Source organism: Myiozetetes cayanensis, unplaced genomic scaffold (assembly GCF_022539395.1).
Source record: "Myiozetetes cayanensis isolate MyiCay16 unplaced genomic scaffold, myiCay2020 scf13, whole genome shotgun sequence".
Lineage (NCBI taxonomy): Eukaryota > Metazoa > Chordata > Aves > Passeriformes > Tyrannidae > Myiozetetes > Myiozetetes cayanensis.
This window is the reverse complement of record NW_026086937.1, coordinates 3,943,786-3,970,665: the sequence shown is the minus strand read 5'-3', so window position 1 is coordinate 3,970,665 and position 26,880 is coordinate 3,943,786. Positions and strand designations below refer to the sequence as shown.

At 44.9% G+C, this 26,880-nt stretch overlaps 2 protein-coding genes across 2 annotated transcripts in view; both read right to left on the bottom strand.

Moving 5' to 3' along the window:
• Nucleotides 1-6,124: 6,124 nt before the first annotated feature.
• On the bottom strand, nt 6,125-11,432 carry FAM124B (family with sequence similarity 124 member B). Its single transcript, XM_050308137.1, is given in 3 exon segments — nt 6,125-7,904; nt 7,907-8,369; nt 10,399-11,432. Coding segments are annotated over 3 exon segments (1,362 nt in total). The 5' UTR covers nt 11,128-11,432; the 3' UTR covers nt 6,125-7,734.
• An 8,472-nt stretch (nt 11,433-19,904) lies between these two features.
• Nucleotides 19,905-26,880, bottom strand: part of CUL3 (cullin 3) — a 53,979-nt gene continuing 47,003 nt past the window's right edge. The window contains exons 14-16 of the mRNA XM_050308054.1: nt 23,328-23,514; nt 21,838-21,983; nt 19,905-21,165 (exon numbers count right to left, since the gene is read on the bottom strand). Of these exons, the coding sequence (XP_050164011.1) occupies nt 21,034-21,165; nt 21,838-21,983; nt 23,328-23,514 (465 nt within the window). The 3' untranslated portion in view covers nt 19,905-21,033. The remainder of the gene's footprint in view (nt 21,166-21,837; nt 21,984-23,327; nt 23,515-26,880) is intronic.

Here is a 26,880-nt window from a genome sequence, read left to right as displayed (position 1 = left end):
TCCCTCTCTTCTGGTCTCCCAGATCACACCAACAGCCTGGAAACCCTTGTAGTCTGTCTTAGGTTGGGGTTGTAGATATTGGGGAGCTGGCTGCAGGTCAGTGAGCCCAGTGAACTCCTCAGTATGAAGACACTGAATCTATGAGTGAAACCAGCTGGTGGCCAAACCACCCCACCGAGGCCGGTGGGAACCCAGCGGGACCCTCAGCAGAACCCAGGCAGTGCCATCCCACATTTGATCCACTGAGACACTTCTGGTGGTGCCAAAACCAATCTGATCAGTCACCTTTCAACAACTCAGTCTGCTTCTGGAGAGTTCAGCAACAGTTTTAAGAACTGGCTGGGCTGGCAGGAAGTCACATAGGCCACACAACAATCACCATGCCCAATGGATGAGGAAGCCCCTAGGAAGTGGAATATCAATGTCATGAAATTCTGCATTTCATCTAAGCACAAGGTTTCATAACACTTCATTCCAGTTACTTGCACCCATCCCAGTGACCATTAGCAGTTTCCACAGTGTTGCATTCAAAGCACGCTGCTCTTGGTGCTGTTCCCAACACATGTGGTTATCCTGCGAGGATGCTTCTAAAGCAGCCAACAAATAAGGGCAGGACAGGAACGAAATCTGCTTGCTTAGATCCACTGCCAGGCTGGAAATAAAACTTCCAGCTGCTGGGATGGACAAAACGTTTCCTTTGTACTCACTGCACACTCAGAATTACATCTCTTGTGTTGTCCTGAGAGTTTCCTTTAATGTAATCTCCTTTTTTTTTTTGTTTGTTTGTTTTAATTGAGAAACCCTGGGGAATTTTAAGCCAATTCTGGTAAAGCAGAAACAAAACCACAAGCCACGCTTCCACTCCAACCATCCACTGGTGAAGCTTCAGGTTCAAAAAGCAGCACGTGAACACAGTGGCTCAGGTGTCTCTCCAACACCTGTGAGGGAATTAATCACACAGTCATTGAGGCTTTGCCAGGCAGGAGAGGGCACTGCCCACGTGGCAGGCAGAGCAGAGCCTGGCAGTGCTCGCTCCCTGGGGCTGTGAGTGCTGCTGGACAGGACAGCCTGGCTCACAGAGCACAACAGGCAGCGATTGCTCAGCCATGATCCTGGCTGAGGAGGGTCCAACAGCCAGGCAGGGTCACGGCCAAAACCCAGGGCAGGTGAAAATCTCTACTGTGTCCTGGCCACCCTAACCCCAACACGTGCTCTCCCAGCTCCGCTTCCCAGCAATAATAAAGGAAGAGGAAGAGAGCCTTCCCTCCATGGTGAGGTGTTAAGACCAGGCTGTGGGAACAAGCCAGTGTTTAACAACAGGAGCTGTGCACCCAGCACTGGCCCACGCTGGTGGCAGGATCACGCTGCACCCACGAGACCCAGCGTGCTTGCCCCAGTTCACATCCTCAGGCTCTGCAGGCACATCCCCAGAGGAGCCTGGCTCCAAGCAGCAATCCCAGCACCCTGAGTCTGTCCTCTGCAGCCTCCCCACTTCCAGCCTTCAAAACCACCCCTCTTTCCCCCTAGAGCAGCCTTGACTGCCCTGCAGGTGATGGACTCGGGGGACACACAGCCCAGGAGGCTCCAGCTGCAGAGCAGCTCAGAGCAGGGGCTGCCAGGGGCAGTCCTTGGGAAGGCCAGTGGCAGGATGGGATTCAGCCACCTCAGAGAACAGACCATGGACAAGCATTTATGGCCCAGGCACCCGATCCAGTCACTCCTATGAAGGCCAGGAGCATGGCAGAGTCCAGCTGGAGGCTGATGACAGCCATCCTGTGTCTGCAGCCTCTGACCAAGCAGCACAACACTGGTGGGTGGGAACGGATAAACTATGAGATCCAAGGGGAGATTAGGCTGCAGTCTAATGTTTTGTTTCATATAAATATAACATCACGTTAAGCTGCAGTCACACATCCCACCAGCCAGTAATTCTCAGGTCCTAGAAGAATTCTTCCATATGGACCAAAAAGTGACTCAAACAAACATTGGAATTTCAGGCTGAGTTCCCCTAAGTAGATCAACCCCATTCCCTCCTCCTGGGAACAGTGCAGGAGAGGCAGGGCACTGCCCTTTGCCCAGTCACCCCCCACCTCCTGTCCCACACCACAGGTCCTGTCAGCCCCTTCTCCTGCATCCAGAGTGAGTACCCAGGCACAGGGCAAGTCACCATTGAGGAGTCACAGCTTCAACTCCTCCCCTCCCCACCCCAGATGCCCCAAGTATAGAGAGAGGACGCGCTTTTCTCCATCACCACACCCACCAAGGACAACCCCAGCTACCAGCACGTCACAGCCAGTGACACAAGGGCACAAGGGACACAGTGGAAGAAGGTCTGGGATGCCTTGGATGCCTCACCTTTCCTCCATCTCTCCTGCCACTCCCAGGGGAGAAAAAACCCAAACCCAGCGGAGGAGAAAGGACCTTCTCCTCTTTGTTCACACCAAGGTGCTGAAACCCAGTTATGCCAACAGGGAGGGTGGACATCTTCCACCCCCAGCCAGTTGTCTGGGTATCTCACATCCTATCCTGCAGTTTTGGAAAGGGAGGATCAATCTTTACCAGCTGTGACAGCTCACAGCCCCAGCAGCTCCTGCCTGCTCTGTGCCTACCCAGGCCTGCGCCCTATGAGGCTTCTTCTGCTGCTGAGATGATACTTGAGATGATCCCAATTAAAGAAGTGAGGCTGTCACAGTCTCAGCTGCACGAGTGAGATGAGAAAACTAATGGTGTCACCGAGTGTCTGCAGGAACAAATTTACAAACCTAATCACCTCCCAGCATAGCCAGGCTGCCAGTGCCTGAAGCAGGGTGATAGGGGAGAAGAAAGCTTTTGGGACACTTAAAGAATATTAATTCACCCCAACAGGAATCGGATCTGTCCTTGCCTGTAATCAGCAGCAGAACTGAGATCCTGAACTGGAATATTAATGCAAGTGCTCCATGGGAGATGGAAACCTCTCAAAACCTCTCTCAAATGATGAGAATTAAACATTAGAAGCACAGCACAGCAAGCTGCAATGCAGTTGTGGTGTCGGGAGGAGTCTGCTGAAAGGGGAGGCTGATAAATTCTGTGGAAGATGTGACTGTCTCCTGGTAGTGCCCAGGACAACAAACCCTCACCAACAGCTTCTCAACACGCTTATTTTTTTTCTTCTAGATACCCTTGCAAACTTGGGTGTGATCCCTGTTTCTCTTTTAAAAAATAGGATAAGTGGATCAGGTGCATCCTCTGTGCCTAAACAGTAAGGAAGTCACAGAGAGTACAGCCACGACCTGGAGCATTCTGTATATCCTCCTGCTCCTCCCCACCAAAGCCAAAGTCCCACTCCCTGCCCTGCTCCATCACAAAATGGGCCGTGGCCTCCACAAATGGGAACAGGGTTAAATCATGACAATCCAAGAGTGATCCTTTGCTGCTCAACTATTGATGAAATGGGAGAAGTCACAGCCTTTTTTAGCAAAACATCTTTGTAAGAAGCATGGCAATAGCGTTATCTTAACTTTTCTGTACAGACAGCAGCTTCACAGTAACAACCACACACGGCATTGCAGAGCTTCGATGACTGAAGCTGCCAACAAATCAATAGAACGTGTTGAGGAAGAGCTCTATTTTCCCCTGTCGCTTACATGACAGATCTCCTTAATTAACTAGTTTGCCGTCAGAGAAAATTAATGAATGAGAGATAAACTGGCTTTCTTTGTCGTTAGTATCTCTATTGCTTTCTTATTTATCAGGTTAATTTAGTGTTGATGAAAGTGAGGATTAAAAGCCTCGGTTACTGCGAGGGTGGGGACGGGGGGTGAAGAGCCTTACAAGAAGCCCCATAAGGAGCTCAGACAGGTTGGACCACGGCTGGGCTGGAAGGCAAATCCCAGGGGAAGGAAGGGAGCAGATGGACCCCTGGCCGGGGTGGGCTGCAGGCAGCTCCCACCTCCTCCCTGTTGAGGCTGTGGAGCCACAGGAGCAAGGATGCCGTCTGCGGGCACCAGGCGGAGCTGGTGCGACAGGATGCGTGTCTAAAGCTTTGTTTGTCCCGGGGACAGAGCCGCAGCGCCAACACAGATGCAAATGTCCTGCCCGAGCTGAGCAAACGAAAAATTCCCACCCCAGACCCAACCAGCGTAAATCTGGGAAGCTTGGCCGTGCTCACAGGACTGCCTCAGGGTTTACAAAGGCGTTCATGAAAGATGAATCTGGCCCAGAACTCGGGAAAGAAGAGTGCACTGAGCATTTGCTTCCCCAAAAGAATCAGCTTCTTCTTAACGTGAGAGGCTGAGCCTGTGGTCTCACTGCCGACCCCAGTGGTTTCCTGGGTGCCCGCCCATCGTGCCAGGAGGGGGGAGCAAGGGAGCACCCCCTGCCTTTGTGCTCGTATCCAGGCATCAGGGAGTGTTCCCACTTCTCCCCGGCAACTCAGCCCTCAGAAATACCACTGCGCTTGCTTCAGATGAGGCAAACCCCACAATTTTCTGTAGCCAGAGGCTAAAACAAAAAAAGCAACAGCAGTCACCTTTGCAGGTTGTGTCAAGGTGACCCAGAGCGAACTCTCCTGCTTCCCCTGACCCCTGCTGCCCACAGCTGCCTTTCTCAGCACACCCCCTGCTCCTGCAAGAAGGGATTTCCTCCCTCCATCACCCGGACTGTGCAGCTGACCCAGGAGAAAAGCCTTTCCCTTCGGACTGGGTCTGTTCACCATCCCGCCTTGTGAGCACAGCCATGGCAGCATCTCTGCTCACTCCTGGCAACTGGGTCACCCAAGGCAGGGCTCACAGGAGTCCTGGGATCACAGGAGTCCCAGGATCACACTCCCACTCCTGGGAGTGACACTGACTTGACACATCACCGGGTGCCCACCTCAAAGTGCACACCTCAGAATTAAAGCCTTGGTTAGAGGGTGTCAGCCAGTAGTGACCACCTTGGCTGCTGTCCATCAAGGTGTCCCTCAGGGGAATCAACAGCTTGGTGTCCACAGCAACGTTACCCCAATGGTCACAGCCAGGTCAGAGCCATTTCCACCAGACAGAATCATTTACATGAAGCATAACACGTACAAAAGGTAAACCCCCACTATGTTCCCCTTCATTCAGGGTTGTGATGCCATCACACCTCTAACTTTTAAAACTCCCTCCTCGGTTTCCCACCAAGGCTGTTTTCCCTGGTGTGCTTTGCTGGGATCAGCACACAGGATGGGAAGCCCCAGCTGAGCTCGCTGCCTCCGCTGCCAGCCCCACACACCTCGTGCATCCACCCATTTTGGCTGCTTACCTGGAAGCTCCTTGCTTGGTGTTTGGGACACAGAGCTGCAGCAGACCCCTGCCAACCCACACTCCTTATTAGCCTTTTTTAAAAACCTGAAAGACATGGCACAGTCTGCAAGGAAGGAGGATAAAACAGAGTCTGCAGAGATATGAACAGTCTGGAAAATGTGAATCTTTGCCTTCCACTACTGAATCCATCCACGGAGTAACTGTGCCCTCTGACACCTCACATACTTGCCTGTGTAATACCTAGCACAAATGCTGTTCTGCATTTAAAATACATATATTTTATACACTCACTGTTGAAAGCAGTATTTTCAGAGCAGTTTTCCTTTGACTTGAAGCTCTTCTCTTCTGTGATCTATTGCAGGCAGGTCAAACTGGTATCATTGCCCTCTTTTCTGTTTTAAATGATGGAGCATTTCCTCCATGCAAGATTCTGACCTTCTGCCTGTTAAGCACCCTCTTTCTCTTAGGTGAAATAAGATTATGCTAAACAGTCACCCTGAAGTACCTCTGGCACGAGGGAGTAGAGAGAAGGCCGTGAAATATCTGTTTAAAGGTGTTTCTCCCAGGATTCCCACTTCTGGCTTTGTATTCCTGAGTTTATGACTACCCTGTCCATGCCCACTGCCAGGGCTGTACCCCCTGTTTAGACATCACTGCCCTCCTCTCTCCTTGTCCCTCCCAGCCCTCCCTCACACACCCAGCAGGAAGCCTGGAGAGCCAGCCCACCCACAAGGTCCCCTCCTGGCTGCCTCCCTGGCTGACCAAACATCTTCTCCAGCTCTGAAAAGCCCTGGCTAAGTTTCTAGTGCGCTAGATAAGATTAAATAATCGCCCTCGTAGATGTAAAATACCACAGTATGATTTATTAAAAAGTCCAAAATTCTTACAGAGCTCATGGAAACATGGAGGGGGTGTTTGTAAATGCCCAGTGAACTAAGTGTCCTGTTCTGCAGGTTTTGGTCCCCGAATCAAAGGGTACTTGAGCATCACTTGAGCATCACAAGGCAGCACCAGCTGGGAGGGCATGGAGGTCTGGAGTAGGGACTGCCCTGTATCACCCACAGCTCTTCAGACCATCTTGGCTGTGCCTTTCAAACTTCTCCTAAACCCTGAGCTAACACCCTGCAATGGCACAGCTCTCCAGCCCCACAGGGTTGCACAGCCCAGCAGCAGCAGAGGGGCAGGTAAGGAAGCTGTGCAGTGCAGCCCAGGCTGTCCTCACCTGGCACATGCACATGTAAATACCCATAAAATTGTGTGGAACCCCCTTGGAGGAAGGGTGCCCATCACCCTCTGGTTCTCCTCAGGCCACAAGAAACCACTGCCTGACAAACTTGAATCCTGAGCCAAGAGGTGATGAGAAGGCACTCTCCAAACAAGTTCACATTTTTGTGTAAAGCAGAATTCAGATATATTTGAAGGAGAAAATACCTGTTTTTTGTACTCTTTGGAAGGTAAGTATTATCACATGTAGCTTTTCTTTAAATAATTTCACTTCTCTGTCCTATTTTTTCCATCTCTTTTCCTTTGGGATTTATTTAATCCTCATTGAGAAAACTGCTGATCAAGATGGGAGTTATTTCAGCATCTGTTGCTGAAACATTACTTCATTTCTTCTGTCCTTTTTACTCTCCAGCCCTCAGCAATTCCCTCCAAGATTCTTAATTTCTCTTGTCTTCTGTTAATTAAAACCCAGTTGGGATTGCCTGCTGATAACTGCACACTGGTCTAACAAAGCCTGGCCTGTTGCTGGGTTCATTTTGCTCAGTGTCTTATGAATAGCAACAGCAGGTCTTACTGGCACTTCTCTGCAAGTGTTTGCTTTTTGTGTGTGCTGCGCTAATTTGGGGAAAAGATCTCACTAGAAATGTTTTTCTTGAAAAATATTTAAAAAAACATTCCTATGTATCACATCTTGCATAAAACTGACAACACTGGTAAATTTTAAATACCAACAACAGGGGAAGTGAGAAGGAACACAGAGGAAAATCAACATAACCACTGTGACCATGCCACTACCTTGTCCCAGTATGACCTGGCAAGGCAGGGTGAGTCCCCATGGCTGGGGGCATCCAGCTGCTTAGGCAGCTCAGGGAAACTGCACCTTCAAACCCCATCTGAAGATGTCACTGGCTATTTTTTAGCATCTTAGAACAGCTCTAGGAGTCATATGGCTCATTCCTATTCATTGCACAATCATCCCCTAATCTCTTCTGCACTAAAACAAACAAACAAACAAACAAAACTTTATGTAAATACAGTGTTGGTTTTCCTGCTTTGCCCCCAGCCTCCTTAACATCTCTGCATGGAAAATTAGTGTCTATCTCGATGCATCCACTACTGAGATGTCACAGCTACAGGGGTACAACTGAGCAGCAGCAGTCACAGCACAGGGAGGCACAGTACGCCCAGAAGTGCCTTCCTGTCATTTGGGAAGGATGAGTCCATCTGGCACGTTTGCTTTCAGTCATATAAAGAATTCCTCCTCCTCGTCCTCTGCTCCGTTTGCAGGACTGGCTTGCGGCGTGTGCGAGTGGAAGCCCAGAGCTCTCTGCCCCGCTCCTTGACTCCTTCTGTCTGCAGCCAACGGCAGCTGGGTCCCATCCTGGGAGGGCAGGGCACTGCTGGCCCCATCTGTGGGGCTTCCAGCTGCAGGAGGCTGCTCCGCAGGGCCCCGGAGAAGTGGTCCAGTGGGCAGCGGCCGCTCTCGGGACCCACCACGGCGAGCCCGGTGTCCACGTCGGTCTCCGTCGCCCGCCGCCTCCTTGGTGCCTCCTTGGCACAAGCAGCCTGCATCCTGCTGCTCACCTGCCTGCGGAGGGACGGGGCATCCCACCGCCACCGGGCTGCTGGAACACTGTGGGAAGAGCAGAAGCGCCTGTGGGGGTCAGCGCCGGCTTGCTCGGGAGCAGGCGCTTCACTTCTGTCAGGTTTTGTTTTACCCTTCACAGCTCTGACTTCCTGGCTCCTCCGCCCAGGATTTCCCTGCTTTACAGGGAGAGGGGCTGGGACAAAGTCCTGCAGGATTTTTCTACTGCCCATGTTATTATGCTGATGGGAAAGCCCAATGTTTGCTTCAAGGTACTTGGAGCTGTTTTGAACCTGTTGAAGAAAATTCAGAGAGAACCCTGTAAACACGTAGTTGTAGCTTGACCAAGTGGTGATGCTCTTGCCTTGTGCCGGGGTCACCTGCAGTGTGAGTCAGTCAGAGCCCCTCTAGAACAGCACAGGAGTCTTGCAAGCCAAAGAAATGGCAGATGGAACAAAGCAGAGAATGTGATGCCCGTGGAGAAAACCAACCCCAGCGTCACATCCAGAATTCTGGGTCGTGAGCTGATCATAACTGGGGTCTCACCTCCGTGACAGACAGCTCTGTGTTAGCATCAGTTCAGTGCCTGATGGCAGTCTAGAAAGCACACGAAATCTTTAGAATTATTCCTAACAGAATGGAGAACATTGTTATGCATGGAGCAGCTCTGGTCCCAGAGCAGGACCACCTGCAGCCACAACAGACCATTATGGAGCTGGAAATGATCAGAAACGGACAACCAGGGTAATTGCAAGCACAGTAAAGAAACAATCAGGTAAGCTGGGAATTTTAAACCTTGGACAAAAACCAGTTTGGGAGGGAGAGGATAAAACACAATGAGCCACCTGAGAAGCTGACAGATCTTGTACGATGCAAGAAGAAGAGACCATCAAATGAAGTCAGCTGGAGCCAGGTCCAACTAAAGAAAGGTGACAGCAGACCTGGGGAAGTCCTTGCCAAAGTACGTTGTGGACACAAAAAATTCACGTTTTCCCAGGGAATCTAGATAAACCCTTGAAAAGGATTTACCACAGCTGACATCAGGGGGGAATGACAACTCCGTGTGGAGTCCATGAGCACACCCTTTGCAGCATGACAGAAATTTGGGGCAGGGGGATAAATTGCAGGTGCTTAGAATAAAGATTTACAGCATGAACCAAACAGCTGCAGAATAAAGTGTCCCACACTAGGCTGCCAGCCTGCTGCGTGGAGCATGGACACAGGATACATCCTCAAGTTCAAGTGGATTACACCTTCCTTTGTGAGGAGCCGAGTGCAGCACGGCTACATCCCCCCAAAAAATCTTCTGAATTTCCTGCCAGTGAATTTGTGTACAACTGTCAGCTTAAAGACCTTGCATCTGTAAGCAGGAAGAACCACTGAGTAATTTAGGAAGGGACCTTTGGAGGTTGCTTGGCCCAGTCCCCTTCAAAGCTTCGTGAAGATGTCCAGGGCCTTGTTCAGCCCAAGAGGGGGAAAAACCAGTTTATAAAGCCATACTGAATGAAGCAGCAATGACTGCCTGATTAGTGTTCAGAGGATTAGTGTTCAGAGTAGCATAAAAATAGGCTGAACAGAGAAATGAACTTTATCTGTAATAGATGAGTCCCAGAAGAAAAAAAAGAAAAAGCATGGGCAAATAATTTAAAATCCAAATTACAAGAAAAAATAACCAGAGGTGGGAGGGGTTGTTACAACTGAAAGAAAGCACACTGAGCTAAACGGCCCTCCTGCTCACACGTACAATTCCTACTACATATCATCTCAGCACAGACTTTGTCTTTTTTTATTTATTTACTTGTATTCATATAACCCCCAGGCTGCACACTCGAACAGAAAAGGGAGAGATCTCCTGTGATACATCTTTTCAGCACTTTTGCCCAACTCACTCATGAGCTCACACTATCTATTGCAGGCGATGTTGTATCAACACTATGCTTAAAAAGTTTCTGGTTTCGGATGCCAAAAATCTGCTTTCAAAAACATTTATGCTGCAGTGACTTGTCAGAAAAAGACTAGGATGCTATGATCATTTGTTTGAGGCAGGGAAGATGTTATACTAGCTGCTCTAAGAAGCATTAATACTCTCCATTTCAAGCAAGCAGTAATGATAATAATTTAACAGTATAAAAACATTTCAAGGCTCAGTGCTTGTATTTATCAACAGCATCACAGCACTGGCAAGACACCGATTACTGCACTCACAAATTCAAAAGAAAACAAGGACAAGCAAAATCATCATTTCCATTTTGAACCAGTCCTGTTTTCCTTGGGAAAAAAAAAAAATTAACCCCCTCCTGTCAGAGCACCAGAGACACATACCTGAAGCAGAATCGTATTTCCTTCGTAGTCCTGCGTTTGCCACCTGGTGCTGCTGATGGGAACACACGGGTTGGGCAGGAGGGGCACCAGCTGCCCGATTTCTTGCACCTTGAACTGCAAGGCTGACGCCTCCCTGGGCTCAGGAGCCACCCCGATGGGCAGCTGCTTCAGGCAGAGCTGCACGGCCACGTGCTGGGTGGCGTGCACCACGAAGACAGACAAGTTGCTTTTCTGCACGGCTGCTTCTTTCTGCAGGATCATCTCGTAGAGCCTCACTGCGTCCTCGTAGTTATCAAAGCTGCAGTAGAGGGTGACACGCAGGATTTCGGGGCCGCAGTGCACCCGCCTGATGCCCCACACAGGCAGCCGGTCATCCAGGGCATAGAAGTCCTGGTGAGCTGGGGCACAGGGGGGGCTTTGCCCATTGGCAATCTGGGCACGCTGGTACCGCCAGGGTGGGCGCTGGAACTGCTCGTGGACCTGGAAAATCCGTTCTTCTCCCAGGTCCTCGTGTAGAAAGAGGAGAACAGACATTCCAGGAAAGCCGCAGTTTCTCCTGCGATACCTCTCGTAGTATTTCGATGGAGCAGCTCGCTCAGACACCAGGAAAAGGCGAATGTCCAGGCAGATCCACTCCAAAAGCCGATCCAGAGTTTGCTGCAGAAGAAATGAGTGTCCCAAATGGGCGAGAAGATGCACAGTCATCAGAGACTCTGCCCTGTCATCCATCGCAAAGGCTCCTGACAGGGAAATAAACTCAGACAAATCGGTGCCTTCCCTCTCCTACCGTTGTACAGAAGTGCACTCTAAGAATTGAACAGAGTGAATTCAGACTTGTACGGGCTTTGCAACAGCCCGATGAAATACGTGGGCAAGCAGAGCGAACGTGCCCGAGGTGGCAGGTGAGGAGTGACAAGGTATTAAGTAAGCGAGCGGTCCCAGGTCACTCACATCACCCCACGGCTCAGGTGAAGGCTCACGTCTGACTCCCAGGACTGGAGCTCTGGTCACTGTGTGTACACATGACCAAAGTGCCCAGAAAGAGCTCTGTGTCCTGCTGCCCCCTGTCCCTCACAGCGCAGGGCACCAGAGATGGACAGCGCTGAAGCACCAGAGCAGAACTTTTCCAAGAGGGGGTGGTGCCGTGGGTGGACTTGCCTGTCGGCAGTGGAAGCGGACGCTCCCGATCCGGCCGGGTGTGCATCCCGGTACAGCCATGGCACTCCCGGCTGGAACCCTCAGCGTGTTCCCTTGTCGTCAGCAGGTTGGCTCTGGCTCACTGTGAAAAGCCTGTGATCTCTGTTGAGTCACACCCTTCTGGGGCACACAGATAAGCCGCTCTTTAAAAACAAGGAAGGAAAGCAGACTAACAAAAGAAAGAAACCCAACCATGTGAACACAACGGATAACAATAAGGGCAGATATGGATCAGCCTTAGGAAAGAGGAGCTTTGGGGAAAAAAAAAAAATCCTCGACTCCTCGTTATGAAGCTCGCTGCCTAATTGGAAACCAGGCCCTGGGTTATTGTACATAGCCCGTAGAACCTGGTTACCAGGTTTCCTCCTTTCAATGCACTGTTTTTTTTTTTTTTATTATGAGATATCCATGTAATCAGCAGCCTTAAGCACAGTCCAAGTTTTTTTTTCTTGCTCTTTGGGTTTACTTGTTGGTACTTAATTTAGCTTACTGTGTAAGCTACAACAGGAATGCTGAAAATGCACCTCTTTCCAGGCTTCTTCTACTGACTGGACAATAAATCACACTCCTTCATCTCCTTATTTGCTAACCCAGGAGCAACACATTCAAGTCAAGCCAACGCCCATTTCCTTTACACAACTGCTCCCACTACAGCCAGTATTAAAATCAAAACTGGGGCCTCTGATGGTGTATCCAGCTCCATCTAATTAAGAGCAGCACATCTCTCTCTGCTGACATGCCAGCTTCCCTCTCAAACAGCCAAGCACACAAAGCAGGGGTTCATTGTGCAGAAATCCCGGCATTAATAAGTCTGTTATTCAAAACTCTGAACTAATTTTTTTTTTTAATATGACCCTACCTTTATATTCAACTGAGCAAAATCTCCAAGGTCTAAAGGTAATGCAGCACTGCCTTGGTTTCCTTTATGGAGATCCTTCTCACTGGTAGAATCTCACATTCAATGCTTTAAAAACCTGCACTGACAGCCATGTACAGTAACAATAAAAAAGACTGTCTAGAAAATGAGGAAAAAAAATTAATTTGCACCCACCTGCCACACTTTGAACAAGTAACAACCCTGTTGGGAGGGACACACAAAAAAAGAAAAAAAAAAAATCAAGGCTTCAGACAATTGCAGGAAGAGAGCGAATAAAAGAGTGCAAGTGCTCAAAACATTAAAATGCTCTAGATGAGCTCTGAACAACACAATTTCACTAAAATATGGGAAAGGAAATGATTCATCAGCTCTTTGCTAGAGGGCAAGGGCAGGCAGTCATCCGCCTTCCTGCACGTGAAGGGGAATTTTGCAGGGCTTGGTTTGCTCACTGGATCCTGGAGCAGCACCCTCCCCAGGTGATCGTGCCTTGTGCTGTACCTGCCCTGCATTCCCCCTTCTCCAGCGGAGCTGAGGACCCTCTCATTCCTCCTCCTGCGAGCTGCTCCCTCTCGGCAGCGAACGGGGAGCGAGTGGTGAAGGTGATAAAGGTTCTTGTGAAGTGAACTCTCGCAAAGCAGCTGGGAGGAGTAAGGGCTAGTGAGCCGGGAGGGGCGGGGGTTAGGGAACAGTGCACATACCGAGTCTCTCTCCAGCTCCCACTGGAGCCAGGGGAAGCCAAATTGTTTTCCAGATGGGCTGGTGCCTCCCACAGAGACTGCTGAAGGTGACCAGCATGTCTCCTGTAGCTGCCAACCATTTCGATAATCACCACATTTTACAACAGCCAAAAACCTGAGCCTATTCACAAAAAAAAAAAAGGGTTAAATCCTGATCCCTGCCACCATCTGTTTCCCCTGTGCTTGCTGGGGTGGGACAGGGGAATAATCTCAGCTCTGAACTCCATCTGATGGAGCTGACTGGATAACAGTTTTAGGCCTGGCTCTCAGCTCCCCTGCAGCTCCAGGTCAGGAGTAGCCACCACTCCTACCATGTGGAGCATGAGATGAACTGAACTTCAGCCTTTGCCTGATCCTCTCCCTCGAGGGCAGCCCCACCACCCACCCTAAACACCGTCTGGCACAGGAGCACTCTGCTCTTCCTCCACTTGCTTTGACATCTAAATGCCCATGGGAAAGGGCTCAAATCCACGTTCCTCAGCCTTGGACAAAGGTATTCTCATGTCCTCATTTATCTCCAACCTATGGCTTCCCCCCAGCCCCTAAACCTTGGGATAAAGCCAGGGTGCCATGGCCCTCACCGCTGCAGCCTGGTGAGTTCAGACCTTCTGTCCGCTGCTTTTCTCAGAGGCACCAAGGAGGTCTTGGCGGGTGGAAAAGGGTTGACTGCCATCAGAACAAAGTGCTGGTTTTGCTGGATCTTGTAAGAAAAGTAAAGTGCTGATTTCACTCCGACCCCTGTCTTGAGCGAGTCCTTGACTTCCTTCTCTGCTTCCCCTTCCCCCAGCATTCCAGTTTGGCTGCCAAAGGGAAAAGCACATTATTCATAGTGACCTACTGAACACGCCAAGAAAGATTTCTTCAAGAGATTAGAAGAATAGCAGTGCAATTTTATGTGAGAAGTCACTTTGCCGAGGGGAGGAGGGGAGGATAATTCTGATATGGTACTCAAATGAATATACTGGAGCCCCATTTCCACAGGGCAGTGACTGGTAACACAGCAGAACGCACTGCAAGCTGCTGGGGCAGCCCAGCTTGGTGTAAGAAGCAGTCAAATATGAGTATTTGTAGGTAGCACTAATACATATGTTGGTAAGCCCTGCACAAAATAAAGTCCAAATGTAAACAACTAACAAACACTTTATTCTGTGAAGGCTCAGAGAACGCTGTACGTCTAAAATACTACAGTGGAAAGGCACAGCAAAATAATTAAAAATTACTTTTCATAATGAATTCTTAAGAGGTGCCTCGTCCTCTGTGCTGCTCAGAGCCCGTCTCTCTAGCTCACACCACCAAGACTGATGATGCACCACAGGATTTAATAAGTTCCTAGTAACATCTGTGAGGAAGGTACTTTATTAGTATTATTAGAACATAATTAACTTGAGAGAGACTGGGTATGAATTACCTAGAGCACCTCGGGAGAAAGCCTCATTAAATATATGCCATGACTTGGGCTTCCTAACTTCTTTTAAAAGACAATTTTTTGTTTTACACCAGTCTCAAGGTGTAAATAACAAGGACAAAACCACTTAATTAACCTGCTAGATGACAATTATGTACAGCATAGACAGTACTGAGACAAAAATCAGGATTAAGGCCTCACTGGACTACAGTAATCTTTCCAAAGAGTTTATCTCTGGCTGCAAACCCTGTGATTCCAATTCACCATCACTTTGGATGAAAGTAAGGAGCCAATGACCGAAAGAGCAAAACCCCATCTAACCTACTGCTTTTATTTAAGTAGACTTCTCTCCCAAACGATTCTCATCTCTTCCTTTTAACCAGCTACCAAAAAAAGCAGGAATCCAGCAAGGTTCTGTCAGCGGACACAGAAAATACAGAGAGAGCTCTGCCACACACCGCGAGTCAGGATCCAGGCACATACCCACACAGAAAATGAAAGGAAGCAAAGTACAGCTATAAAGGGGAGAAGAATTATCCTCAAGCAACACAGACTTTGGGGCAAGTGCAAGGCTGAGGGAGCGCTGAGACACAGAGATAAGCTTTCCATTAGTAACAAATGTGTAATTAAAAGGCCCTGCGTGTCCTTGGCTGGCTTTTGTATTCGGCTCCCCCAAATCTGGGCTATGTGTCCTCAGCCTGTTACAGGGCACTTGCAGACAGATCCATTTTTCCTGTTTTCAGTTTGTCTAAAATATTTCAAAAAAACCCCAGAGCACTCCATGCAGCCAAACCAAGATCCATTAAACATAATGAGGCAATTGGAGGTTATATCAGAAATGAGTATTCAATAACAAAGTGAAATCACAGAATGGTTCAGTTTGAAAGGGACCACAGTGGGTCACCTGGTCCAACTTCCCTGCTCAAGCAGGGTCAGCCCAGGGCACACAGCACAGGATTGCATCGAGATGGCTCTTGAATATCTCCAGTGAGGGAGACTCCATACCCTCTCTGGGCAGCCTGTTCCACTGCACAGTTATTCAAACAATAAAGAAGTTCTTCCTCATGTTCAGGTGGAACTTCCTGTGCATCAGGTTCTGCACGCTGTTTCTCGTCCTAGTGCTGGGCACCACCAAACAGAGCCTGGCTCCATCCTCTTGGCACCCTCCCTTCAGACACTGACAGACATTGAGGAGGTCAGGTCAGTGTGGGACAAAGTGAGAGTCAGCTTGCCTACACGTGAATATAAGTGCCTTGCTTCACGGGCTCATTTCTGAAAGATTTAACCTAGCAATTTTTATATAAGTTACACCTCAATTAGAAACCTTCCAGAAAAAAGAAAACAGGCAGATCTGAACAAAACCGAGACTTGCAGGGCCCAGCAAAGTGTTTGTTTAATCAGCTTACATTTAGCATTGTTGAGGACAACTCAAAGCGAAATTCTTGGAAGGCCAGCAGCAGCCGCCGAGCGAAGCTGCTCCCTGCCGAGCGCTAATAAGAGCGAGTCCCCAGGAGATGCTGAGCTCGCCAGCGAGGCCAAGCTCCAGCTTAAGGAACAAGTCTGACCTACGCAGTGTGAAGGCTTCTAATTACTCCCTTTCCTGAAGACAACCTTCCTGAGATACAGAATAAAACACCCCAAATTCTAATTAAAAAAAAAACCACACCAATCTTGGCCTGGATCCCGCATTATGTTGGAATCGCAGATTTGCATAATTAAGTTGATACCAAATGCTGTGACAGACAAGCTGCAGGAGATTATTAGCCTCATCTTTAGCAGAATTTCAAAAGAAGCAAGCTCCAAACATCCAACACGTGTGAGCAAAGTGGTTCTCAAGGTCTAAGAAACTCAGGTGTTACTGGGATTTGGGGCATGTTCTAGCAAACTTTGCACAGGAAAAGCTGCATGCAAAATCAAGAGCACCACCAGGCTCTAATGTGGCATTGCTTTGAGAACTTCAGGACTTCCCATTGTGATTTTTTTCCTCCCAAGAACAGGACTGCTAAAAGGCTATTTATAAACAGGGGATGGAAGTTGCATCTGCTGGTGGATTCCCCTTCACTCCCTCACAGCTTCTCCTCAGGCAGACTGGAGTGCATGGCTCCCAGAGCACCACCTCTCCAGAAAACTTCCTGCTCCTGTCCTCAGCTAATCCAGGTCAGTAGTTCCAAGCCTCAAGAAGGTGCAACAGGCCCATCTCTCCTAAACAGCAATATGCTTCCTGCTTTAGGACAAACAGCTGCTGAAAGCAGGCAGACTGTCGGGCTGTCTAGAGACCCAGGCAGATATTGCTGTGTTAGTTACAGTCACATCACACTTGCAAGATTTTCTTTGCAGGCAAAACCTGTGAAAAGTAAGGTCAGACTGTGTTTGAGAAGACTGAAGGACCAGAAGTACCTGCCTGAACCTCACTGGCGTAGTGTGGAATGAGGGAGAAATATTATGCTGCCATACACCAGTTTGTGGATGTACTTCCCTAAAATAGCTGGGCTGTCCTTGTAAAACTTGGCTTAATTTCAAAGGCTGTAAAAACACAGATATTCACATTGTCATATTTACATCTAAGTTCCTCAAAGCAAGGACCAGTGCTGTGGCTTTCCGCATAAAGGATAAACACAATGTGGTCACAGCCAAGACTCCATGTACTAAACTAACGAGAATAAATAAATAAGATTAAAAACAAGAGGGTAAAAAAATCCACCAGACTAAACATGATCCTAACAGCCTACCTGGAGAGAAAGCATAATTATCCCTGGGCAGCAGGCTTGTTTCCTGACACAAACAGCAATGGGTGTTGGTCAACATGCTGTTGTTATAGCACCGCTCAAATGAAAGAGTGTTGTGCAGTGTCAGCAGGAGAGAAGTGCCTGTGCTGAGCATACACTAACAGGGATCTTACAAAAGCTCAGTGCTAAAGAATCCAGAGGGTAACTTTGTTCAGTGTATTTGGTGCTGCCCCTGCCCAGCTGCTCACTGCTGACTGATGGCCCCGGGGAACAACCTGCAGTGTCCGTGTGATTCTGCCCAGTGCAGCACTTGACGTTAAGAGCCCCTACAACACTGAAAAATCATAGCTCACTGCTAACATGCATCACTCAAAGAACATGAAACATGCACAGCAGATACCCTGTTTTCAAGAGTTTGGGAAATACTCATTTTGGGAAGGCTAAACCCCTCCCTGGTTTCCACAATACACGTTTCCTTATGAAGGCAATACCTAATGAGCTGAAATCCTCTCATATACAGCTGCAGACCAACTGCTGCAATTACAGAGCTCAAGGGACCAGGATTGCAGCCTAGACAGCGTTGTCAGTATTTTTCTGTTCATTTCTTAAAATCCACTCCAAGTTCAGGATGCACAAGACTTCCATTACATGCTGAATCTTGCAGGTTACCCAACTCTGCAACACTTTTCCAAAGATGCAGTTACAGTAGATGGAAGGAGAAATAATTAAGTAGATAATAAATAATAAACATATTTATCACTGCCAACTAATCCGCATACCTTGGAAGTCTCAAGGGTTTTTTCAGCTTGTAAGGAACATATTCAAGAAATAAAATCTTTCATTATAACTTAAAAAGGTGCCCCATGAACTAGATTGAAAAGTCACAATTTTCAGATTAAATTACAGATCTAACAGTGCTTTATCATCTGATGCCTTGTATGTAACTCTCTCATAAATGTGATTACAATCCTACTAATGAAATTTTAATAAAATTACAAAGAAGTTTTGAGTGGAAATTAAGAAAGGAAGAGAAATGAAATTAGATAAGGCATAGCAAGAGTTCTCCTACAGATTGTAAATGAAATCCCACTAACACACAAGCACATAACCATTAAACTCACCTTAAGCAGAGTCCTAATGATGTCTTGTTCTCTCTGACTGGAGTTTTCATACTGACCATCTCTCAGTCCTCAGCATCACAATCTCACTGTTCAATGGTAAAGGGCAATTTCTAAAAAGTGACTTCAGCACAAGCCCCTTCCTGAATAGTGTCTTCAAAATTCCATTACAATGGACACTGTCCTCTTAGTATTTGTTAGTGAAGATAGCCATCACCACCTGATGTTCTTCTGGCAGACGCTCTTGCCTGCATAGCTTAAACCACCCTTAAACACGTAATTATACAGTCACCCATGTGACATTCAGGCTCAGCACTCCCAAAAGCCACCACAGGTAGGAAGCTTCAGCTGATGCACAGCAAAAGTACAAAAGCAACGTGAAGGACAAGCTCCCCCTGTCCCAAATCACAACACTAATGTCTCTGTAAGCTTCACAGGGAAAAGGACTTGAACCCATTTCTTCCTGAAAAGCACCTGGGAAAACATTAACGTGCAGTATCACAACATTCACGCTGTTGAAGAATAAGATAGACCTAAAAGAAAACCTTCATACTGTACATGGAGGAGTTACATTTTGAGGACGGACGTTTCTGATGATTTTTAACAAAATCAAACCCCCAAGTCAGCTCCAACGTGTGGAGTACTGGCCAAACAATAACCACATCTCTGTTGAATATTTGCATATACTGTGCAGAGGCACTGGTGTTTTAATAGCGGCCAGCAAACACCTTTTCAGAAGGGCTGATGGCCCAGCTGATTTTTGGGGGGGGTTAAATTCTTGATGGACAAGGGCAGGAGAGTCCCTCAGCCACCTCCCCCATCTGATGACTCAAAAACTACCGTGTGTGGGGGTGTTGGGAGTGTGCAGTAAACTTCAACTTCATAAAAAAAGTTTCTGAAAATTAAGCTAAGTTATCACCCTAATTCCAGTCCCCACCTTCAGAAGAAATATCCCACTCCTGAACAATACCCGGGATTTGTATCTCAGCAGGCTGGAGAGGGGTGAAATTGTGAACACATGAAAAACACTCTCCAGTCACACTTTTACACTGCACCAGCCCCACACTTGTTTAATGCAGCTCATCAAGAAGTGCTCCAGCAGATCCACGGTGTTCTACAACCAAGTGTTTCTTCTTGTTTCAATTCCAGCTCTACGTATTGGAAAGCCCATCCCAGTGATATTTTTCAAGATCTGTGGATGAAAGTAACGTGAACCAAGACAAAAAAAATATTGTTTTGAATTAAATCAGAAGAATAGCTACGGCTGGAAAACCATGTAATATGTGCACTGGAATGTCAGAAATATGGTTTAATAAAAACTGCAGTACAATGCAGACTTGAAAATTTCTAACTAGAAGAAAAATGATGCCACTAAACTGCTAATTTTAATCTATTTTTGCAGCACACTGTCAAGAAGAAAAAAAGTTCCAGGGTAAGAACTAAAAATTTCATTGCAGTAACAATTTTTTATTGCATGTTTAAAATGCGTTTTTAAAAACAAATAGTGCACGCTGGCTTCACTTTAATCTCCTGAAATATGCACTTATGATGGGAAGCCCTGGGGCTACAGATCCATCTAAGATGTTTATTAACAAAATATAATCCCAGTACATTTCCCCAGGGGACAGAATTTAGTTCCAAAAGATTGTCAACCCTGTACTCTAACACACTTGAATTAGTTGTTTGTGTACACTAAATCCATTTATTTTAAATTTATTTTGTCTACATTTAGTGAAATAAAAACATCGCCCTGTACAATCCACCATCAGCAGTGAGTACAACAGCAAAAATTATTATACAGTTTATACACACTAAAATCTTGTCCTTTTTCCTATAAAGAAACCAGAACAAACCTAATCAATATAGAGTTTAATTTAGAAGAACTCAAATTACAGAAGGGAAAGCCAAAATTATTACGGTCTTTTCTGAGCCCCCAGAAGTTCCTGATTCATGTTGTTGGAACAGTGAGTGCAGCTGGAAGAGTGAAACATGCTCAAGTTGTCTTCTCGGGTCTTCAAAAAATTACCAAGTATTTAAATTAAACATGTCTAGTTAAAGAAACATCTGAAGCAGAGCAATATAAGTGGGAATTTTGCCTTACCACTTGTGGTTTCTTTTAAACCCAACTTATACAATGCGCGAAGTGCTAAGCAACACTACAGAAACACATTTACATCAACACTGAAGATCTGGGGAAATGAAATTCCAACAATTTTATTTTTTTTTAAATGAGCTGTATTTTCTAAATTTTTTTTGTTTGTTTTTTTTTTGTGTTTTTTTTTTTTTTTTTTTATTTCTCTGTTTTCATACAGTATTGAAAACAAACGCAGCACATTCACATTTTCCCGAAGAATTGTAAGGATGATCTCTACAGGGATAACGTTGAAAAGCCTGAAGCTCAATCAATTCAGGTTGAAAACTCTCAAAAGGAGTAAAAGGCTTGATCTGAATGGTCTAGAACATGTACTGTAATTTCAAAGAAGAGATGGTCGTCTTAATATTAATGATTTAAAAGAACTTCCCAGTTCATGCGAAGAGTATAGTCCAAGGATAAATCAAATTTTCTGAACGCATTTTATGCTACGTAAGTGTACACTTTGCGATCCTCGGGTGTTCGTGCCAAATATTCTCTCTCAATAAGTCCTTCAATACGTTTTTTAATAACAACTGGACTTGGTAAGAATCGGGCCTTCAGCTGCTGAGTTACCTAAAACGTAAAATAAAAACCAATAATATAAGATTATTGTTATTATTACAGGGCAAGTAAGGTCTTTAAGTACCCTAACAGACCACAATAATCAGAAAAAAAAAATATGAAGGCAGAGATGGCTACAACTATGAAGCATAAGAGGCAGTCTGCAGACTTCTGACAGTCCCCCAAGATGCTTGCTTTTGTTGGGTATGATTTCAAAGCTTTACACAGGAGTGGTCACAACCTGAGAATCCCGAAGTTACTAAAAGTTACTACTCTCCTGAAGCTGTCTGAACCTAGGAGCTACAAGCAGAAGGATTATTTCTCTCTGCTAAGAGCTCAAATCCCTCAAGCCTGAACTCAAAAGGCAGTAACAAGATCAAAGCAGAAAATAATCACGTTAAGCACAGTGGTTTTTGTTGTCAACTGGTTTTCAAGGGATTTAAAATCATAATAGCACTAAAAGGAGGAAGGGAAATCAGATATCCCCGTAAGTGCGTCCTAAAGTAAAGGGTAAGGACTTAGATGTCTTCAGAAAGACAGGGAGAAAAAAAAAGGATAGGTTAAATACAGCATCTCTCAAAGGCCTTTCAGAATCACGTTATTAAGAGCTGTGTCACTTCAGTGAGTTAACAGGAAAAGCAGAAAGAATTCCCGAGTCCATATCCAAACTGTGTACAATCATACCTCTGCTACTAGCACGTTGTGTTGCATCTTCTTTCTAGATTTCATTATCCGAACTATAGCAGCTTCTATCTCATGTTTTCTGTCATCATCTACTTTCTGCCTCGTTTCTTTCCTTTCTGGATCAGATTCTCCTTGTTTGGCAGCAACTTAAAGAAAAGACAGAGAATGTAAATTATGCTAGCAAAATTAGGATTTATTTCATTGTGTGTTAGCTTCACTGTTTATTTCATCTAGACATCAAGTTATATTTTCCTGAGTTTTGACATTCTCAAAGTTGATTTTTTTTTTAAATGAAAAGCAGTCACAAGAACATATTAACAGTTTCTGGCATATTTTGATAGCAAGTGACAAGATAACAATCTGTTATTTAATTACTAGTATGTTAAAATTTGAACAGTATTCAAATGTTCTTACAGGCACAAGCACCACCAACCCCCACACCCCAATGCTAATGTTAAATATTTTTCTCTCTAATATAGCAAATAATCGATTGAAGTAGAAAAAGGATGAAAATTTACTTCACAATCTAGTAAACAATTTAAAAGTTCATCACTCAGAAGAAATAGTCCAACTTTATCCCCTCCAACTCAGCTATATTGTTTGTATTCTGTTCTCTTCTATTTATGTTATATTTCTGCCCTTAGGTTGAGCTTTTCTTTGCCCTTCACCCAAGCATCATTACAACCAAGCCCTCCTCCTGGACTGGTATACCATTTTTCCCCTGCTCTTCTTCACTCAAAAGCCCCAGCTATTTACCAGCTTTAAAGAGATACACATAAAAACTTTTCTGTCTTATGTCAGAAAGATAAACCCACAATTACATAGTTACTCTAAAATCATCTTGAACCCCAAATCATATTCCCTGTTCACAGACTTTTTGTGAAGGGGAAATGAAAAAGCAGAATTCTGTTAAAGCTCAGAGGGTTGTTACACAATCTGCTTTAATTTGGCTTCTGTGCTCCTGCTCACCAGGAAAAGCCTCCAGAGGTGATAAATGTGTTGCCAGTGCAGTGCTCTGCACTCACACAGAGGGGTATGTGCAGTGTCAGCTATGTAGGCACTGTTGGGTTTTACCTGCTGCACAGAAGCCCAGTAAGTTCTATTATTTTAACAAATAGCACGTGAATTTCCAATGTTGCATTTTAAACACTCACTTTCATGGTAGTACAGCAACTTATGAGGCAATTTTGCTATTTCTGAATCAATCAGCAGCATATTTGTTATTTTATTATTTCATTTTATTTTTCTTTCAGTATTTCCTTTAAGAGATAGTTACAAATTTTGTAAATTTTGTAAAAGTAAAAGGCTTAACTGACTTCCACACTTTTCTTGGTATTTGAGTTTTCATTTTGATGCAACTAGTCATCATATAACCCCCCCTGTGTTTCTCTCTTCCTTTTACTTCTGTGGACATCAATCCTGCAAAAGATAATTTGAAATTTTAAGGCAGTTTTGGGACTGCAAGAGAGTGGAACATGAAGCTCACTTACCCGTCTGAATCTTGACCCTGTGTAGCTTAGATGTGAACTGATCATTCACTGTAAATATATGACCATTTTCTATTTCTTTTGATTTAGGCTCTTTTGTGAGAACACGTTGTGTTGGTTTGCCACATGCAAGGGACTGTAGGGCTCTAACCAGTTCTCTTTCAGGGATATCAGTTTCTTGTTGAATTTCCTAAAGAAAAATACCTTGATTAGCTTGTGGCTGTGACAGAAGTATCATGTTTTGCAAACAACATCAGGGATTGCTTAAATGTCCACCTTCAAGCGTGCAAAATAATACTGTGACAGTTGTGGTGCTTGAAAGGTTAGAACTCATTCAGCAGCAAAGTCTCAGTGTGCACTGTGCAAAACGATCCACCTGCGTCAGTGCAGAGACAGTGAATGCTGTCAAATGAAGAGTCACCATGAGCTGAAAGAAGAATAATGAATAACCAGCTGTTTCACTTCCCTGTGATTTTTGAGAAGCCTGGAAGGATTTGTTAACTGTTTCCAAGGTTTGCTGAAGGGGGTGAAACCTTCTAACTAACTAACTAGTGATGGAAAATATCCATGATGTTCATGACAATTCCTGACCAAGAGCTGCATAAATGCTTTTGCATTCAGCCACACTGTTGAAAATAAAATCTCTACAAATTGAAGTTAACCATGTCTATTTTCACCATAATATAGAAATACTCTCTCTACTCCTTCCTCAGACCCAGCATGTTCACGGAGCTCCCATTCAGTACAAGTTAATTTTCACTTATCTCTTTCTTCCTTTTTCTAGCCTGAGGAAGCTGCAGACACTTCTGATTTCACATTCCCATTCAGACTCTTGAGGGACTCCTAGCAGCTAAAGACTAAACTACCAAAGAGAGAAAATAAACTTCCCAGACAGGCAGCTGTCCAGAAGAGCTATTCCTATCTCAGTTCCACCAGTTTTGTTTCCAAGAGCAGTATCAAGCTCTTACCCTGTCCTAATGAATTCTCATGGCATACAAGCCCAAGTGATGACCTCAGGTTAAAAGCAGCAGTAACAAGTCTAAGTGCTCCAAATGCTAAGATCTGTGAAGAGCTACAAAGAACTTGTTAAAAGTTCTTTAAACAGCGACCAGAAAAAATGCAAACTAAGTTCAATCAAATAATGTTATTTCTTGAAAGTACTCAAGTTGTTTTTAAAATCAACTGAGGAAAAAAAAATGCTGCCTTTCTGTTGTCATCCACCACGGAGAATATGCAATAAAAATAATTTGGATGTGCTGGCCTTGACTAGGACTCTCCTTTTGGTGAGAGTGAATTAAAGAGCCAAAAGGGACCTTTTGAGGGGGTTTGATGCTGACCATCCTTACACAGACCAACTGTGTATTTCTGTTGTTGTACTTCACTCTGTAGCATTTCAACTCAGCCACGAACATGCAAACCATTTGGGTTTCAGAATTTATAAGCCAGCATTAAAGTAAGAACCATGAAGAATTGCACTGCAATATGCTGCCTCAAAAGGAGCCAAAAAGTTGAAGTTGGATTAAAAAAAAAAAAAAAGTAGCTATGAATGTATATGGGGATAACAGATGTTCCTGTGCTCTCTCTTTCCTTCAGCCTGTAGCACAACGTTTTTCTAAACACATTTTTAAACAGATATGTGATGTAACAGTGAAAAATGTATACTTGTTCCCTATTTCCAAAAATGACTTCTTTTAAAGGCCACATTAGATTTGTGCACAGGAGTAGTACTGATTACACAATCAGTGCCAAAAATATTACCAAGTGAGCTCTATCTGGAGGCTACCAAAGAAATCCCTCTCGGTATGGAACTGTCTCTGTCCAGTTCTACACAAGAAAAAAGGTTATTAGAAGGAAAATGTGCAGAAGGAAATCAGAAGGAAAAGCATTATGCAATCTTGTTGAACGAATAAAAAGTATTTTTAGTTTTATTTACAGACTTCAACTTGTATCTCTTCCAAAGCAGACATCAGCAAAAGAGGAAACACGTAATCCAGTTTCAAATTCTAATCTCTGATTTTTGTGGAATTATTCAACAACTTAACTTTTACTACAGCCACATCTGTATATCTTGTTTGTTAAACCTAAAGAACCTTATTTTTGATGTCATTACAAAAAATGTGCATTTTGCCATTTAAAATAACATGCTGTAACTTAAACTAAGAGAAGAATATACTGAGTATTATAGGAGATTTGATTAGAAAAAACTGAATTCTTCGAAATAATTAGCATCCTTTGAAGGCTTGCATGCAGATCCTTCCTTTTCCATATCAGTTGCATTAACCTAGACCCATAGGGCCACCAGCTGTTTTGCATATACAAATACAATGTTGCTGTATAGGAATACAATAAATTCATACTCTTTTTTGTGAAGGAATTTTCCTATGCAATAACTTTGAAGTTTCCATATGACTTTATGCGTAATTTTTGCACCATCATTATCCCATTTTCCTCTCAATCGCATGCCTTAATGGCTGTTAGGATTACTGTGAAGATCTTATCAAGTTTGCAATTAATAATCACACTGAATGCAAAATAAACCATCCAAGTGTGTTCAACTGTGAAGGCAACTTCAAATTAATCTGTTCAGCTGTGAATCTGCAGAAGCACTTGTGTATCAGACAGTTTTAGGCTCACACAAGCACACACCACAAGTCAGATCACACGCTGCATTGCAGTGAAAGCACTTATTTGACATGACAGAGAAGTAATGGTAGCCCAGCAATCAGCAGTTAATCATGGTATTCAATTATCAATGAACAAAGATAAAATTCATTCTCTTCTTAAGTTTTCATAAGCTTTCCTGGCTGGAGTTAAAGACAACTCCCACACACTTCACCAAAGAAACCAAACCAAACAAATATGCCTCCTTAGTGTTTTAGTTACAGTGGGACACAAAGTAAGAGCTTAAGAACTCCCAAACCAGAAATAAACAAAACATACACAACTTATAAGCAGGTGGACATAATCCTCTATCATCTGGTCTTAGTAAAATAAACTCTAACTTAGAGCATGTATTAAAAATTTTTCACTGCTCTACCAAGTATTCATACATGGGTGAGGCTCTCCTACTCATAAAGCCTACAATTTGATGGTGTAAGGCAGCCTCCAGCTCAACTTCAAAACCAGCTTCATGGAAAAAAAAAAAAAAACTGTTAAGTCCCCCTCCTTGTTTTTGGTCCCTCATATATTCTGCAGAGAAAATACTCAAAGCTGTAATGCTTCTGAAGTAGATTTCACAACACACATCACTTGGTGCTCTAAAATGCTCTTTTTTTAAAATTATGAGTAGTTTCTTAAGAGCCTCTTATCAAGTCCTGCCGTTCTTAACCCCAACTAAGACTATTTCAAAGAAACTTTCTTTATTAAGAGGCTAAAAGTATGCCAAATAAGCTGAAAACAAAATCCAAACAAAAGGCAAATGATCACTATGCATTGCACAGTCAAAAGTAGAAGAGAAAACCTGGAAATCCACTCTGTTTCAAAGTGCACCCATGCTGCTTTTCAAGGCTGCCAGTGCTCTCTCAAAGGGAAGATAATGTCTGAAGTGAAACCATTA